General features: G+C 59.6%; 1 protein-coding gene across 1 annotated transcript; it reads right to left on the bottom strand.

Annotated features, from left to right (window-relative positions):
* Window positions 1-7,345: 7,345 nt before the first annotated feature.
* Window positions 7,346-16,863, bottom strand: VPS18 (VPS18 core subunit of CORVET and HOPS complexes). The gene is made up of 5 exons (XM_002717973.5): window positions 16,446-16,863; window positions 14,606-14,747; window positions 11,652-11,743; window positions 9,642-11,512; window positions 7,346-8,643 (listed from the first exon to the last, which is right to left on the bottom strand). The coding sequence occupies exons 1-5, from the start codon at window positions 16,534-16,536 to the stop codon at window positions 7,918-7,920; spliced, it is 2,922 nt and encodes a 973-aa protein (XP_002718019.1). The 5' UTR covers window positions 16,537-16,863; the 3' UTR covers window positions 7,346-7,917.
* Between the last annotated feature and the right edge of the window lie 400 nt (window positions 16,864-17,263).

Below are 17,263 nucleotides of genomic sequence, written 5' to 3'. Positions count from 1 at the left end.
GGCCCTCGAGGTTCTCGGACCCGTGGCTGCCATGTTCCCTGCAAAGGAGAAAGCAGTCCTGTGTGACTGGCACACCCTCCCTTCCCAGGCGGGCTGAAGTGCGGCTCGGCGGGGCTGGGGTCCCTGCAGCTGCCCCAAGTTCAGTGACATCCCCCAGGAGAAAAGTCCCTGGCGGGAGGCGGCCCTCTGCCGGGAGGCTGTTTCCTCAAGCAGCCAAGGTAAGAAGTGGGGGATTTCCAGGCCAGCCCGCGGGGCTGACTGCAGTACTGGGGGCTCCTAGCCCAGGGCCGGGGTGAAGACAGAAACTCCGGAGCTGAGCCCGGCCGTGGGCAACGGGGCATTGGGGGCAGCAGAATCTGCCAGGCTCATGAGCCTCCAGCTGCCACTCCGGGCTCCACAGGGAGCCCCAGGGCTGCACCTGGGACCACAGGGCCCCAGCCCTGGAAGACCCCAATGGGCGTGTCTCGGAGGGGGCAGGATTTGGAAATCCAGAGGGGCACTTACTCACGGGCCTGAGGGGAGTGACTCAAGCGAATGAATGCCCCTGCCCAACCCCAGCTTCTGTGGCAGAGTGGCTGGGTGGCCTGGCGGTTAGTGGAGGGGTAGGTCTAACCTTCGCCTCACAGGGCCACCTGTGGCTGGCTCTCCCACGGATGATGCAGGGTGGCCTGGAGCCTCACACCACAGACCACTTTGCCCTGAGAGCGAGACCCCTGTGGGAAAGGGCGGGGCACTCCTGCAATCGCTCAGCTAGGTGGGGAATGGATGCACACTCAGAGGCCGAGTCGGGGGAGAGGTGAGGGGGTTTGGGTGACCGGCGCTGGGGGCACGCACAGAGGTCCCAGCTCCGAAGCTGGCCCACCTAAGTCTTATCAGTTTAGGAAAACAACCAGATTCCTCCTCCTCGCCCGCAGCGTCTGCTGCGTCATGTGCATCTGTGCAGCATGCCCAGGGGTAGGTTCGTGTGGCTGCGGCATGCTGGGTCAAGGACAGGCAGGGCCTCAGGAGCCCCTGCGTGCAAGGAAAAGATGGCTGTGGAGAGATAAGTCCAGCCACTGTTATTTCAGGCCAGCCGCAGGCCCAGCCCTGAGCCAGGGTTCTACGTGCATTCTCTCCCCTGTGCATACGAGGCAAGTCTCGTAGCGGGTGCTGCTGTCGCCATTGTGCAGATCAGTAAACTGAGAGGGGCTTGGAGAAGTGAAGAGGCCAGCCTGAGGTCACCCAGTGACTGGACGCAAAGCAGGATCTGAGTCCAGGTCCAGCAGAGGCCGAGCCGGAGATGTCCCAGCTAGGCCTGTCTCCTCCGCCGGGATCCATCTGCTCCTGGTTTCTGATGCACCCCCACCCCCCACCCCGCTGCCGCCCCACACCTCTCCCTTCCCCTCCAGCAGAGGGGACAAAGCAGAGCCTGTTCAAGGCCTTGTGGAACCCAGGATGCTATGGGGGGGGCGGGGGCGGGGGGGGGGGTCTTCACCCACCAAGCCAGGCCCAGTTCAGAGAGGGTCTGGTTGGCCCTGGGCGGGATCAGCTAGGGCTGAGCTGGGGCAGCTGTTTACAGTAAACAGAAAGCTCTTGAGGAAGGAAGGAGGGGAGGGGCTGGGGTCGTCATGGAGACAGGGACAGAGCAGCGGGGCCTCAGCCCTGAGCTACAAGGCCTGGGAAGGCATCCTTGGCCCTCCAGAGCAGGGTAGGGAGGTGGGGGTGAGGGGGGCGGGCAGGCTGGGTCAGAGAGGCCAGGCTGCGGAGCCGGGGAGCACGCCCTCCCATGGCCCCGTGCGTTTCTACTTGTTATTAACAATAACAACGGCTGTGTACTGAGCTTTTAGCACAAGCTTGGCGCTAGGCCCTCGAGAAGATGTTTTCCTATTTAACCCTAACAACAGCCAGGTGGTCGGTACAGCAACAATCTTGAGTTTATGGATGAGGAAATTGAGGGTCAGAGAGATTATGCAATCCGTCAAGGTCGCACAGCTTGTAAGCGACAGAACAGAGATTTGGGGACAAGAGCTCTTTACCAAGGTAGGTAGGAGATGAACAGGACGGCGAAGCTCTGAGCTCCTCAGCAGGTAGGGAAACTGAGTCGCCTAGGTGCCGAGGGGACTTCTGGCGTTAGTCAAAGATTGCTGGGGACAGAACCCATGTGTTCTAGCCCTAACCACTAGACCACATGGCTTCTCCATGGCTGAGCTGGGGAGGTCCAAAGAGAAACTCCCCTTCCAGCCCCAGCCTGGAGTGTAGACGCTTCCCACATCGAACACGGCTAGCCCTGCAGAGGCCAGGCTGGGCCGGCGAGCAGTAGGGGATGCTGGGGGGTTTCTGCCCACACATAGGATTTCCAGCTTCCAGGGGATGACAAGGAGGCCCTTTGGGGCGGAAATGGGAGATATGTGATGACAGATTTAGACTGATTGCTTAAAAAAAAAAAAAAAAAAAAAGCCAAGAAACCCTAAAAAATAAAAGCAAAAACTCCACTAGAAAACCAAAGGGAATTATTTGATTGTGAAACTGAGTGCCGTGAGGCAGCGTGGTTTAACGTGGAACAGCTCTGAGTGTTAGAAAGATGCTAAGGGTGGTTGGGGCCTCCCCTGCTAGGGTCTCGGAGCAGGACAAGGTGGGTCAGGGGCCCTGTGGACAGCCGCACTACGTGTATCCTGCTGGCTGTAGCCAGCCGTCCTCACTGGCTCCTGCAGGGGCTGCCAGCTGCTCCAGCAAGTGGGGGTTTGGGGTGTCTAAGTCCCGCCCTAAAGGGAAATGGCAAGGAACAGAAGGTATAGAGAGAACATCTGCCTGCAATTCTGGCCTGCAGCAAACCCAGGGGGTCAAAGGTCAGGAGGGGGACAAGGGGAACTTCCTGAGGCTCCCCAGGGAGTGCCAGGCAGCCGGGCTGTTGTGCAAGCTCTGGGCTGGACTGTGAGGGTAGGCTGGCAGAGGGGCCATGCCTGGTTGGTGCCCAGCCCCCTCCGCCTGTCCCATGGTCCTCTGAGCTGGGGTCATGCCTTCTCTCCTCCAGGGACACAGACCCCAGTGCGGTCCCACCTCCATGGCCACAGTCCACCTGCTCCATGGCTCCCTCCCTCCCTGTCACTCTGCACCTCTTTCCCGGAGAAAAAATGAGTTCCAAGGATCAGAAAACCCTTCTCAAGCCATCCTCTTTGTTCCAGTTCCTCTGTGATTCCTAAAAAGAAGATGGGATGGGAAGGGTCTGGGAGGGACCAGTTGCCCCAGGCTCCCAGGGCCCCAGGCCCTCAGCACAGGCCAGGCCAGGGAACCGCCCTGGGGATGGCCTGCTCCTGGCCAAGTTTCAGGAGAGCCTCGCGGCTGTTTAGTTTGTTCTCGGTTTACAGGTGAAGAAATGGAGGTTCTCAGCTTGACAGCTGGCGAGTGGCAGACAGACCTGAGCTCGCTGGCTCTCTGCAGGTCATCTCCCCGTCCCTCAGCACCACCCACTTGGGCTGGATATAGAAACTGAGTGAGAGGAAGGACCCAGGACAGCGCTGGCTCACAGCAGCCTGGGTTGCTGCCAGGTGATGCTGAGTTTCAGGGAGAAGGGACAGGACCCCGCGTGGGGCCTCTCACAGCCAGCGCCTGAAAAGCCAGCAGGTGGCAGTGGCAGCTCAGCGAGTTTTCAAACTGGGTCCCTGGGCATCCTGGCGCTCCCCTAGAGAACGGGACAGGGAGGGAGAGGATGGGCCAAGGGAACAGGAGGGTGGGCTCCAGCCCAGCCCCTGCCAGGGACACTTGGCACAGGAATTCCAGGCGCTGGGCATCCATGCATGTTTTCCTCTGACGATTCCAGGGCACTTTTGTGCGCTCTGGGAGCCGGGAGCAGCTGAAGTCCTGGGTTGGGGAAAGACGCTGAGGGGAGCTGGTGGGTGAAGGAAGCGGTGGACTGTGTCTGGCCCTGTGCAGAGGCAGGAGGAAGCCAGAGCTGGGAGAGCAGGCCGCAGCCGGGGAGGGAGCCGCGCTGCACCTGGGAACCTCAACAGACCTCTGGCCGCAGCAGCCTGGGAAGCAGGGGCAGCACCCGATTTCCTAGGGGCCAGGCCAGCACCCCTCTCCTTTTTTCCTGCCAGGGCTTGTTAGCAGAGCTTGGTTGCTGGCCTCACACCTGGGGCTGCCCAGCCTCCCAGGACCTCCTGGGTGAGCTCCTGACTGTTCAGTTCAAAGGCCACTTCAAGGCGAACAAACGCTAAGCAAAAGCCAGCCAATCAGGACGGGGAAACCACCTACTGGTGGGCACACAGGAAGTGGGGGAGGACCCCTGCAGAGAGGAAGCCCTCAAGGGGAGGACCCTACTTTGCATCCCTTTTATTGGCCCTCGAATACCAAAGTGTGGGCCTCTGGGCCTGAGCATGGTGTCCCTCTCCTGGTGGCCTTCAGCTCCCTGATGACCACCAGCTCACGTGCCAGGTGAAGGAGAAAGCCACCTAGTACGTTTCTATCCCACTGCCCGCCCCATGCCTGCCTCTGACCACCGTTCAGCCTCAGTCTGCTGCAGGGCCAGCCTGGCCCACGTAAGCAAAGCTGCCAGCAGGGTCCTTTGTGGTGCAGCTCCCGTGTGGCACTGCCTAGGGGCCCCACCATGGGGCAACAGATGGACCTATGGTCTCTACAGAACAATGGTGGGGGAGGGGCCCTGGCATCACCCGCCCCAAACAGGAAGCGCTGCAGGAGCTTCAAAGGACTGGCAGGGCCGAGGGGCTGCGTGGCGGAGCCAGTGCCAGGACTGGCGGCTGCCTGAGAGCTGCTGCCAGCCTCAGGATGCCCAGGCTGGCTGGTGGGGGTGGTGTAGGGGCAGCCGGCTGGGTCTTGGGCAGAGGGGGGACTTGTACCCTCAGGGCAGCAGCTTCTGGCCTGGGGGTAGGCTGGGGAAAGGGGCTTGGGTACCTGGCCATCTCCCAGCTGGGCTGCAGCGGGCTGCAGGTTCTCTCCCAGGCCCCAGTGGCTCTGGCCCTCCGGCAAGCAAGCAGAGGGCCAGGGCTGGCAGCGAGCCTGCAGCCCACTCCCTGCCTCCTGCTCCCAGCTGCTCTGCTCAGAGCCTTTTCCTCTCCACTTCCTGTTCACACAGAGGGGGGCGGGAAGTGGAGGGAGGAAGTTGGGGGGAGGCGTGTATGGGGGACCCATTGAATAAAAGGAATTAACCGTTTCCCTCCTCTGACCTCTGGGAATTTCCGCCTGTGAAAGTGTCTCGAAGAATCAGGAGAGCTGGGGCGAGGAGGAGAGAGGTGTGCCCCCTGTCGGCCCCCTCCCCCACATGCTGGTGGTGGGGTCAGATAACTCCCTGTGGGCCCCTAACCTTTTGTTTCCCTGGCGCCAGGGGGGGCAGCGCCAAGGGCAGCCTGGAGCCTGGTGGCCTCGGAGCCCCTTCCCAACCAATGGGGCCTGGTGATGGCCTGCGACCCCAGCCCTGGGGAGGGGGCAGGAACTGCGAGAAAGCATGGTCCTTGGGGACAGCTCACACTCAGGCTGACCAGGCTGAACCCCGCTGGTGCGCCTGGCCAGTCTGCCTTGGGAACAGAGAGGAGGGCGGCCTCCGGGGTAAGGGACTCCTGGCGGCCACACCCTCCACTGGCCACGCCCCCAGGAGCTGCAGTAGGGAAGCCAGCAGACAGCGCCCCCTAGTGCCCGCCTCTGACTGGGCCGGGCGGCCCCCCAGGGCCCTCTCAAGGGCGGGCCTCAGGAAGCACCTGCTCCCAGGACCAGTGACCGCCCAGCGTCTCCCCCAGGTGGCTTCCTTGTTTACAGGCCTCCTGCCCTGGTCCCAGCGTCACTGCCTGTGGCCCCTCCTCCTATTTCCAGTGACGGCTCCAGGAGCAGCTCATTCATCTTGGCCCCTGCCACCAGCTGCTCCCCACTCCACCCCGTCCTGGCCCTCCCCCAGGCCCAGGGCCAAAGCCCTGAGGGCCTTCTCTCTGCTCTCCATTCCAGGCCTTGCTTGGTTTCCAGGGATCTAAGAGCCGCAGCTTCCCGTTTGCCCTGACTCACCGGAACCGCACTCCGCCAGTGCCAAGGAAGCCTGGGGCCTTTTCCCAGGAAAGAGGAAGCAGCCTGGGTCCAGATGGGTCGGCTTAGAACACAGAAGGGGCAGGGGCATCCCAGCCTGCTTAGCCAAGCCCTCTGGGAGCAGGGAGCCATAGGGCAGTGTTTGTTTAACTAACATGTATTACGTACATATTATGTGAAAATACAACACCCCAACAAGCTGTTTTCTCTAAGTAAGCAAAGGCTCCCTCCAGTACAGACCAAGTTCCAACTCCATACTGACTGCCAGCTGGGCACACAGGCCCCTGAGCCCTCCTCTGCTGTGTTAGGTATGAGGGGTGCCTTAGGCCACATGGGCAGAGGAAGGGAACAGCAGACAGAGGATCAGGATGCCCTTTACCCACCCAGTGGGAGCCCTACCCCCCACTTGCTTCCACTGGGGGATGATGGGAAGCCGGCCTAAGGGTCGTCAAAGACGGGCAGCTTCCGGCCCTCTCAGTTGTTCTAGCCTTCAGGGAGTCTAGCAGGGCAGGATTCCCCCAGCACTGCAGGAGTGGCAGGAGCAGCGGGAAAGCTGCAGGGACCAGCCAGCTGAGCATGGCTGTGGCCTGGTCGGCTGATAAACCCCACCCATAGACCCGCCGTGCATTCTGAACACCCGTCTGCAGGGCACAGAGGGCTCAGCAGATGTCACAGGCAGGCCCCATGCCAGGACTTCCTAAGAGTCAGCCCCTGGCCACAACTGGGGAAGGGGCAGGTCAGAGACTAGATGGGGAGAAAACACGTGCCAATGCCATGGGCAGTGGCAGTCCCCCTTGCATGCTGGGCCTGAGCACTGTGGTTAAATGCTGGGCAGTGGAAGGCAACATCAGAGCCAAGCAGAAGCTGGTGAGACAGGGTCCAAGCTGCCTGGGGGGGGGGGGGGGGGGGGAGGGGAGGGCAGAAAAATCTGGCAATGCCTCCAGCAGGTTGGGTAGCAGGGGTTCAGAACCATGGTTAGGAGGTGCAGACTGGGAAAACTCACTAGACAACCAGGGAGGGAAGAGGCTGAGGAAGCACTGGCGCTGTGACTTGGGACAGCACTGGCCCCAGTTGCCCCAATGCGAAGCATTCTGTGGGGCACAGCACCACCTGCTGGCTGGAGTGAAGCATAGCCTTGGCTCCGGGGTTGAGGATGGTGAGCTGTAAATTCCAACTGAGGACAGAGTCTGTGCCGGAAGGGGAGTGGGGCGCAGAATCCGACAAGATCACCAGTCTCCTCTGCAGGTGAAGGACTGTGTGGCAAGGCTTGAAGGCTCCCCGCCCTTCCTGGAAACCACTCATCCCACCCTGCCCAGCGTCGAAACAAAGCCAAGGGCAGAGCCACCAGCGCAGAGCAGTTTAATGCCATCCACTTGATCACCACCTCCTGCTGCCCTCCACGAGGCCCATGGCCTTGGGCAGCCCTACCATGGAGCCCCACACTGTGCACAGAACACAGGCACCCTTGGCAGCACCTGTCCCCCTAGGGCCTGGGACCTGGGGGCTGCCTTTTCCTCTGGGATGGCTAGGGGTTGGGAGGAGAGAGGTGTCCTCTGCAAGCCGAGAACACTAGGGAGGAAGTGGGGCTGGAGGTGGGGGGAGGAGGGAGGGTACTCACCCTAGAAGGTGGGTAGGATGTATGTCGGCAACGACAGGGACAATGGGGCCGTCAGACAGCAGAGGGACAGGGTGGGGTCCGATTTCTGCCTTTTTCACACTGAGGCCCTGTACTGGGAGGCAGGCTGGCTGCCTAGGGATGCCAGCTCTAAGGCGGGTAGAGGGAAGCTGGCAGGAGGCACTCAGCCCTCACGCCTCGCTGCCCCTGGCATGGGCAGAGCCCAAGTACATGAGCACAGAGCACAGAGCAGGGTGTGGCCTTCTCAAGAATCTGCTCCCTACTGCCCGCCCCACTCACTACAGCCAGCTGAGGTGCTCCTCCTCGTAGCGCTGGGGGTCGATGAAGGGCCGGTCAATGGAGCGGATCATCAGCTCCCCACAGTACACACACTCGGCCGCCACCAGTTCATCGAGGTCGGCCTTGAGCTGCTCCCGGCTGGGCCCCACAGCGGCAGCTCCTGCCTCGGCCTCCTTGGCCCGGGCGGAGCCCTTGGCTGGGGGCACTGCAGCCCCTAGCTTTCGCTGCAGCTCCTCCAGCCGGGCCTGCTTGTAGGCAGGCAGGCCCGGACGCACAGCCTGCAGCAGGCAGTCAGCATGGAACATGTGGCCACAGAGGAACAGGTAGAAAGGGCGGTTTAGGAGGGGGAAGTCACAGGTGGCGCATTTATCCTGGGGCTCTACGGTGCCGTAGCGGCCCCGCAGCTCCTGCAGGTCTCGCCGGATGCGCTGGGCGCTGGCCGTGGCCTCTTCCATCTCCCGCTGCAGCTCCTGGATGTGGTGGTTGTAGGCCTTCAGTGAGCTGCAGATCGCTTCCTTGAAGTGGTCAATGGTGACAAAATCCGGGAAGAAGGGCAGCACGTCCTCGATCTTGAGCAAGGGGCAGCTGGCCAGGCACGCCATGGCCGTCTGGACGTCCTCCTCCTCCTGCACCACATGCCGCGCGATCTTCAGCCACAGCTTCTTGCGCAGTTCCTCATCCTCCTCAGGCAAGTCTGCACACTGCTTGGCCAGGTCCACATCCACCTGTAGGGAGACCATAGTGTTAGGGTCAGCTCCCTTCCCACCGGGGACAGGGACAATGGGAGAGAGATGCCTGAGGAGAAGCCGGGCCCCAGGCCAGGTCCTTGATGCAGGAGTCCTGGCACGCCTCACAGCAAGGATGCTGGGATAATGACCTGTACTGGCGATGAGCCACTGTTGGCAGTGGGGCTCCAGTTGTGGCCAATGTAAAGATCACCTGGGAAACACTCCACATACAGACTTCCAAGCCCTGCCTCAGTCTGACTGGGTCCTGGGCTCAGGTCCAGGAATTGGTTGTTACACAGCACTTCACGGGCTCCTAGGGCAGATAATGTAAGTCAGCAACTCTCCCCCTCTGCAGTCAGTCTTCCCCTTCCATTTGTTTTTTTTTCTTTCTTTTATTTGAGTGATGGGGGGGAGGGAGGAAAAGGAGGAGAAGGAGGGAGAGAGAGGAAACGGAAGAGGGGAGGGAGGAGGGAAAGGAGGAAGGGAGGGGGAGAGAGGGAGAGGGAGAGAGAGAAAGAGAGAGAGAGACCTTCAATCTGCTGGTTGACTCCCCCAAATGGCTTCAACAGCTGGGGGTGGGCCAAGCCAAAGGCAGGAGCCGAGAATGCCATCTGGGTCTGCCCGGTGAGTGGCAGGAACCAAGCCCTTGGGCCATCCTCTGCTGCCCTCCCAGGAGCATAAGCAAAGAGCTGGATAGGAAGCGCCAACAGCTGGGACTCCAAGCAGCGCTTGGATACAGGATGCCAGCGTGGTAAGCAGCAGCTTCCTCAATGGGTTGTAATATGCGTGAAAAGCACAGGAAAGCTCCTGGAGAGGCAGGCACTGGCACAGAGGTTAAGTGGCTGCTTGGGACGCCTGCATCCCCTATGGGAGGGTTTCTGGGTCTGAGTCTGGGCTCTGCTTCCCAACACCCTCTGGCCACAGCACCCCGACCCTCCAGCACCTGAAGCTGCAGCGCTCCCAGCCTCTCCTGGCTGGAGTCCCGGCTGACTCACCTGCAGGGCCAGGTCCACAGCCTCCTCATACAGCTCCAGGACCTTGTAGACGTGGACGCAAGCACGGTGGTGCCCGTGCTCGGCACACAGGCGCAGTGCGTACTTGAGGTCGTAATGCACTCTGTGCGGGCTGGCCCCAGCTTGCTCTAGGTAGGCCAGCAGTGAGGCTGGCTGGCCGCGGGCGTACAGGGACAGCAGGTAGTTGTGAATGGCCTGCTCAGTCTCCCCCAGCACGTTCACACAGAACTCCATGTAGCGGATGGCCTGGCTCACCTGCTGGGTCTCGCCACCCTGGCTATAGTTCACCAGGGCAGGGATGAGCTGCCGGGCATCCAGCCGGCTGCCCATCTCAATCCAGGCATCTACCAGCTGGCGGGGGATGTGCCGGATGAGAACAGGCGAGAACTTGTAGAAGAGCTGCGGGTCGCGGTGGCGGGCCAGCACGGCCAGGGCCTCCTCGTAGGCCTCGTGCTGGCAGTGGTAGGCCACGACGCGCTCGTAGTCCTGCATGATCACCGCGAAGTGCACCATGTGCTCCGTGTCCCCGTGGCTGGCGAGCAGCTCGTGAATGGAGGCCCGGCTGGCGAACAGCCACTCCTTGTGGCGGGGGCTGCTGAGGAAGGCCCGGAAGCGCTCCCGGGTTTCCCGGTAGAGGCCCAGGGCGTCTGGGTCGCCCTGCAGGGCCCCGAGCCGGCTCAGGTAGAGCTCCGTCAGCCAGGTGGTCAGCAGCGTGGCCTGGGTGCGCTCCGAGGGCTTCAAACTGGCCAGCTTCCGCTGCAGGAACTCAGCCAGAGCCTCCTCCTGTCGGGCCTCCAAGAACTTGAGCGCAATCTCCTCAAAGTAGCTCTGCGTCAGCGCGTAGCAGCGCGCGCTCTCCAGGTAGCGCCGCTGGCGGAAACAGAACTCGGCCTCGCGGGCCAGCACGGTGTCCAGGCAGTCGGGCCGCTCGCGGCAGTACTCTTTGGCCAGGTCGAAGCGGTTCATGTCCAGGTAGGTGCGCCAGACATCCCGCGCCTCCCGCTGCACGTGGTAGCGGAAGACGGCACGCTCCGTGTAGGCCCACAGCTGACCCGTGGCGGAGTCTTTCACCATGTGCCTCAGTGGCCCGAACTTCTCCAGGAAGTGGTCCCGCAGCACCACCTGCCCCGTGAGCGTGCACACCGCCTCCACGCGGTCCGCCAGCAGCAGCAGGAAGTGGAACTGGGTCAGGACGATGGCGAGGGGCGGGCTGGCGCCAGGACCGACTCCCTCTGGGTACTCCCAGACCCGCTCCTCGCTCAGCAGGGAGTCAGGGCGCCCGCAGTCCAGCGCACCGTAGAGCACACCGTCGCCCATCATCCAAGCGAAGGCCCGGGGTGCGGAGCGCAGCTTGGGGGTGTAGAAGGCCAACTCGCTGTAGCCCAGGTTGCTGGGAAACTCCCGGAACGGAGGAGGGTGGTCCGTGTAGGCAGCGAAGAGCCCCGAGAAGCCCTGGGTTTCAGCCCCCTCCACTGGCCGGCCGATGAACTGGAAGAGGCGCTGGCGAGTGGTGGCAATGACAAAGCCGCGGCCATCAGGGCCACGCTCGGCCTCGAGGGAGCACACAGGCGCTGGACCTCCTTCTTCATTTAGCGTGTACAAGGGCCGGAAGTAGAGATCCGGGGCAGGGCCGAACAGCCCACCCTCGCTGGCCGAGAGCTCTGCCTCGAAGATCTGGCCTTGGGCGGTACCCACCAGAATTGGGCCCGTGCTGCTCTCGGTGCCCAGGGCCTTGTTCCAACCCACACTCTCCACCAGCTGCCCCTTCCAGCGTGCTAGCGGCCGGACCTTCTGCCCATTACGATTCACGTACAGGACCTCCGTGCTGCTCAGAGCAATCAATAGGTGAGAGCCTGGAGGGAGGAAACCCTGGCGTCATGGAGGATGCTCACCCTCCTGCCCTCGGCCGCCTCCTAGCCCCGCCACCCCCAGGCCGCACCCACCAAGGCACTCAGGCACCCACTGGCCCTCCTCAGAGCCCATGACACTTACCAGTGTGGTCCAGGAACATCTTGTGAACTCTGGCATCATCCTTGCGCCCCAGCTCCACGTGGTTGGGCTCATTTGCCTTGCCCAAGTCAATGCTGTAGGGAGGAGAGCCATGCTATCACTCGGGAGAAGGGCAGAGCCTTCTGTGGATCTCTATCTTCAACAACCTGATACAGCCACAGCCTTTCCTCCCTGAAATCTACAGACACACCTAAAATTCTGAATGCAGGGGCCGGCGTTGTAGTGGATAAGACATCACTTGAGAAACCTGCATCCCATATCCAAGTACCCAGGTACTCTGATGTACACTGTGGATGTCTTAACTGATAGGCTAAAAGCCTGCCCCATTTAATTACCATAACCCTACTGATGGGCATTCAGCTTGGGTCCAGTTTTTCCCACCACAAATAATGCTGTAATTACTATCCTTGTATCTATACTGCAAACGGGAACTTCTCTTCCAATGGTAGATATTCCCCAGATAGGGGGGGCTGCATCAAAGTTACAGATATTGGCTGGCGCTGTGGCGCACTAGGTTAATGCCCTAGCCTGAAGCACCGGCATCCCATATGGGCGCTGGTTGTAGTCCCAGTTGCTCCACTTCCGATTCAGCTCTCTGCTGTGGCCTGGGAAAGCAGTAGAAGATGGCCCAAGTCCTTGGGCCTCTGCACCCACGTGGGAGACCTGGAAGAAGCTCCTGGCTCCTGGCTTCGGATCGGCACAGCTCCAGCTGTTGCAGCCATCTGGGGAGTGAACCAGACCTCTCTCTGCCTCTCCTCTCTGTGTGTAACTCTGACTTTCAAATAAATAAATAAACCTTAAAAAAAAAGTTACAGATATTGTAAAGTTTAACTGACATTGTGGGCTGGCATTGTGGTGTTGCTGGTAAAGCTGCCACCCATGATGCTGGCATTCCACATGAGCACTAGTTCAAGTTCCAGCTGTTCCACTTCGAATTCAGCTCCCTGCTAATTCGCCTGGGAAAGCAGTGGCAGTAGAAGATGGCCCAAGCACTTGGGCCCCTGTACCCATGTAGGAGACCCAGAAGAAGCTTCTGGTTCCTGGCTTCTGCCTGGCCCAGCCCTAGCTGTTGTGGCCATTTGGGGAGTGAACCAGTGGAAGATCTCTCTCTCTGTGTCTCTCTCTTTCTCTCTGTAGTGCTGCCTTTAAATTAAATAAAATAAATCTTAAAAAAAAAAGAAAAAGAAAGTAGAAAAAAGGAAGAATAAAAGAAAAAATTATTTTAAAAAAGGTCTATGAAAAACAATAGACATTGGCTGATTAGGTTTCCAAAAGATGGTGGCAATTTACAGTCCTGGCAGCCACACAAGGGCTATGGCTTGGCTGTTCTTTGTCCCCTGAGGTTCATGTTTTGAAGCTTGGCCTCAGTGTGGTGACGCTGGGAAGTGGCTGGAGCCTCTGAGGGTGGAGCCCAGGGGAGGCACTTAGTTCACTGCGGGTGTAACCCCCACGGCTATGGCTTTGAGTCAGAAAGTCGTCCTTTAGCCTGAGACCACAGACATTACATGTCCTTTTAATATTTTCATTGTTTCTATATTTAAATAACTATTCCATCTAGAATTCATTTTTAAAAAAGATTTATTTGAAAGGCAGAGCAACAGAGAGGAGGAGAGATGGGGTGGCAGCGGGGGGGGGGGCTTTTATTTATTTATTTGACAGGTAGAATTATAGACAGAGAGAGAGATAGAGAGAAAAGTCTTCCTTCCATTGGTTCACTCCCCAAATCGCCAGCACTGCACCGATCCGAAGGCAGGAGCCAGGTGCTTCTTCCTGGTCTCCCGCACAGGTGCAGGGGCCCAAGCACCTGGGCCATCCTCCACTGCCCTCCCGGGCCACAGCAGAGAGCTGGACTGGAAGAGGAACAACCAGGACTAGAACCCGGCGCCCATATGGGATGCTGGCGCCGCAGGCAGATTAACCAAGTGAGCCACAGCACTGGCCCCTAGGGGGCATTTTTTATCTACTGGTTCATTCTCCAAGTGTAACAGAGAGGGCTGGGCCAGGCCACAGCCAGAAGTCAGAAACTCCATCTGGGTCTCCCACATGGATGAAAGGGGCCCAAATACTTGGGCTATCATCTGCTGCCTTCCCAGGCCCATTAGCAGGGAGTTGGATGGAAGCGGAGCAGCTGGAACTCAAATCAGCACTCTGATATGGGAAGCTGGCATTGCAAGCAGCAGCTTACCCCACTGCTGGCATTCTACAATGCTGGGCACTAGATGCTCATTTCAGGTAGATAAACAATTTTGCTCACACCGTTGTCATATATGTCATTGCTACTTTGGTGGATGTGTTTCAGGACTCGAGAGTTCCAGTGATTTATGCGACTAACTTCTAGGCTGGTTCTACCTTTAACAGCTGAAGGAACATGTTTGGAGAGACCAGTGACTTGCCCAAGATTCCACAGCTGGTAAGCACAGCTGGGATTTGAATCCAGGTCTGGTGTTTTTTGTTTTGTTTTGTTTTTAATAATTTATTTGAAAGGCAAAGAGGCACACACAGATACACAGAGAAAGACACAGAGAGAGAGACCTTCTATCTATCTAATGGTTCACTCCCCAAAATGACTGTAACAACCAGGGATACACTAGGCCAAAGCCAGGAGTCAGGAACTCAGTCTGGGTCTCCGCGTGGCAGATAGGGATTTAAGTACATGAGCCATCATCTGCTGCCATCCTAAGGTGTGCACTAGCAGGAAGCAGATCAGAAGCAGAGTAGCTGGCACACAAGCTGGGTACTCCAGAATGGGATGTGGACATCCCACGTGGTATCTTCACTGCTGCACCAAATGCCTGCCCCATGACTGCTAACTCCTACACTGCACTGGTCCCTTATGAGAAGGGGTAGGACAGTTCCTGACAATGCCAAATCCACTGCTTCGGTTGTCCGGAGTGGAAAAAGGAGCCCAAATCCCCACCTTTTGGGCCCGCACTCACCGGAGCAGCGTGTCCTTGCCCAGACTCATGCACAGCTGGTTGCAGGAGACAACGAGGCTGGTGATCCGCTCGGAAGGGGTGAAGTCGATGCGCTGCTTCGTGAAGATGGGCACCTCCTTCTCCAGCTGCGCGTTCACATACCCTGCGGGTGAGGGGCGAACAGCACATCAGCTCCGGAAGACACAGGAAGGGCAAGGAGCGGCGAGAAAGCAAACAAAGGACACTAGCGGTGCCCCTCGACTTTTGTGGCACATTCCCATCCCCAGGGCCTTCGCCAGCATGAGTGTGACATCAGGACATTTGCTGGTCACCTCTGCCTTGAAGGTCTCTTCCCATACTTTTTAAAAAGTTTATATTTTCATTTTATTTATAAGTCAGACATACTGAGAGAGAGAATGAGAGAATATCTTCCATCTGCTGGCTCACTCCTCAAATGCAGCGACACCCAAGGCTGGGCCAGGCAGAAACCAGGAGCCTGGAACTCAATCCAGGTCTCCCACATGGGTGGCAGGGACCCAAGCACTTGACCCAGCGTGTGCAATAACAGGAAGCTGGGTAGGAAGCAAAGGAGCTAGGACTCGGGCCAGCACTTCCATATGGGATGCAGGCATCCCAAGTGAGACTTAACTGAGACAAACACTCGCCCCCTTCCCACACTGCTGACAGCATGGGAGGGTTGGTTCTTCGGCCCCTCGAGATGCATAATGCACCTGTTTCCAGTGTAACAGGGCAGGGAGGTTTGGACATTCTCCCTCTACAGTCTTTGGCCCAGCAATCCCTACTCAATGGAGGTAGTCAAGCTCCAGCCGTTCCCCTCCTTCTTGCTCATACGTGAAAAGACTATGGGGGCCTTTGGAAGAACGAGGCACAGGGAGCCACGGGGGATCCCTTCCACGAGGCACAGGGAGCCACTGGGGATCCCTTCCACGAGGCACAGGGAGCCACTGGGGATCCCTTCCACGAGGCACAGGGAGCCACTGGGGATCCATTCCACGAGACATAGGGAGCCACTGGGGATCCCTTCCACGAGGCACAGGGAGCCACTGGGGATCCCTTCCACGAGGCACAGGGAGCCACTGGGGATCCCTTCCACGAGACACAGGGAGCCACTGGGGATCCCTTCCAGGAGGCACAAGGAGCCACTGGAGATCCATTCCATGAGACATAGGGAGCCACTGGGGATCCCTTCCACGAGGCACAGGGAGCCACTGGGGAACCATCCCAATCAGCAGTGTTAAACCGCAGCTGCATTCTCTCTCGTCTTCACCCTCCGTCGTTCAAAAGATCCCAGCACCCTGCCAACTCTGCACCTCTTTCTACAAAATCTCCCTTAAACTCTGTGCTGCACCCAGCTCTAGCCAAAAAGACTGCATTTCTGCTTTTCTCTGTTCTGTGACAAAGCTCCCTCGGGGAATCCCTCCGTCCCTTACAGCACCCCCTTTACCAGCTTCTCTGCCCATTCTCTCCCTCCCACCTCCAGAAGGGGCCTGGGGAATGTTCTCCAGAAAGGCACAGAATCAGACATCAGGAGAAGCCTGGGCCGCGTTCTCAGTTCACCCAACAGCTTAACGGCGGCCTCCTCGGCAGGAACTTCCTTATCTCAGGCCCAGTTCCCTCTTTAAAAGGACTCCAGTGGTAAGGCCTAGAGCACGCGGCTGCGGCTGCTCCACTTTTCAAACTTCGGCTCTCCACCAGCGGGGGGCCGCGAGAGCCTGCAGAGACTCAGGGGTCTGGGTCCGGAATGCACATCCCGGAGGCGAATCGGAGCTCTTGAAGCCGCGCTCCCCGCGGGTCCCCCGCAGGTGCTAGGAGAGCAGAACGGCGGCCTCCTCTTCCTTACCCGAGTGGGGAATGCCCACGCTGGGGCAGCCGGGCTGCAAGACGGCCGAGCGGGACAACGAGTCCTCGTACTCATCCAGGATGGTAGCCATGGTGCCCGGCCTCTGGGCCTTTCGTCCAGGGTCCGGGGATCGCCACAAGGCTCCCCGCAGGGATCCCCGTCGCCCCGGATGGAAAGCTGCGCCTCCCCAGCTTCTGACAGATCCTGGGAACCTGGCGCCGCCTCCTCCCTTTAAAATCCAGAGGATCTCACTCTCGCCTATAGGGCGAGAAGGTCGGGGAGCCCTCCCCTTTGAATCTGATGCAGTTTTGCACCCTGCTCGTGACCCTGAAGGATCACAGGCTTGCTTTAATCGATCGCTGGCGATCAACCTCGCCCCGGCAGCTCAGCTGACTCCGGCTCCGCGACGCGCGCCTATAACGTCACTTCCGGGTTCTCAGCGCCCCAGGTCTGCGCGCGCAGAACATCGCGGCGTCCTCCGCTGCGCGGTACGGCGCGGTCTCCTGGGGCTGGGGGCCGGCGGGACGGTAGTCGGCTCTCCAGGGGCAGCCGGCCGGCGCAGAGCCTGGGATCTCAGCCCGGGGGTGAGCCCTGCACGCCTCCGTTCGGGAGCGGAGCCTAGAAGAGGTCCGGCCCTGCCTTGCCCTCCGTGCCCCGCTGCAGTCCCAGGCTTCGACACTAGGAGGCAATGCCGGCCTTCTCAGCCCCCTCTCCGACCTGTCCGGAGCCGGACTCCAGCTTTCATGCCCAGGCTTCCCTCCCTGACCAGCTCCTGCCCCCTCCTCTCTAAACTGCCGGCTCCCTGGGCCCCGCTCCGG

The sequence above is a fragment of the Oryctolagus cuniculus genome, chromosome 12 (genome assembly GCF_964237555.1).
Source record: "Oryctolagus cuniculus chromosome 12, mOryCun1.1, whole genome shotgun sequence".
In the NCBI taxonomy this organism is placed as follows: Eukaryota; Metazoa; Chordata; class Mammalia; order Lagomorpha; family Leporidae; genus Oryctolagus; species Oryctolagus cuniculus.
This window is presented reverse-complemented; position numbering and strand designations above follow the sequence as displayed.

What these genes read in the sequence shown, in the direction of transcription:
- VPS18 (XM_002717973.5), bottom strand. Translation starts at nt 16,536, where the DNA reads ATGGCTACCATCCTGGATGAGTACGAGGACTCGTTGTCCCGCTCGGCC. An exon ending in GATGTTCCTGGACCACACTG is followed by an intron (nt 11,513 to 11,651) that starts GTAAGTGTCATG and finishes TCCTCCCTCCAG; the next exon opens with GCTCTCACCTATTGATTGCT. An exon ending in CTGTGGACCTGGCCCTGCAG is followed by an intron (nt 8,644 to 9,641) that starts GTGAGTCAGCCG and finishes GTCTCCCTACAG; the next exon opens with GTGGATGTGGACCTGGCCAA.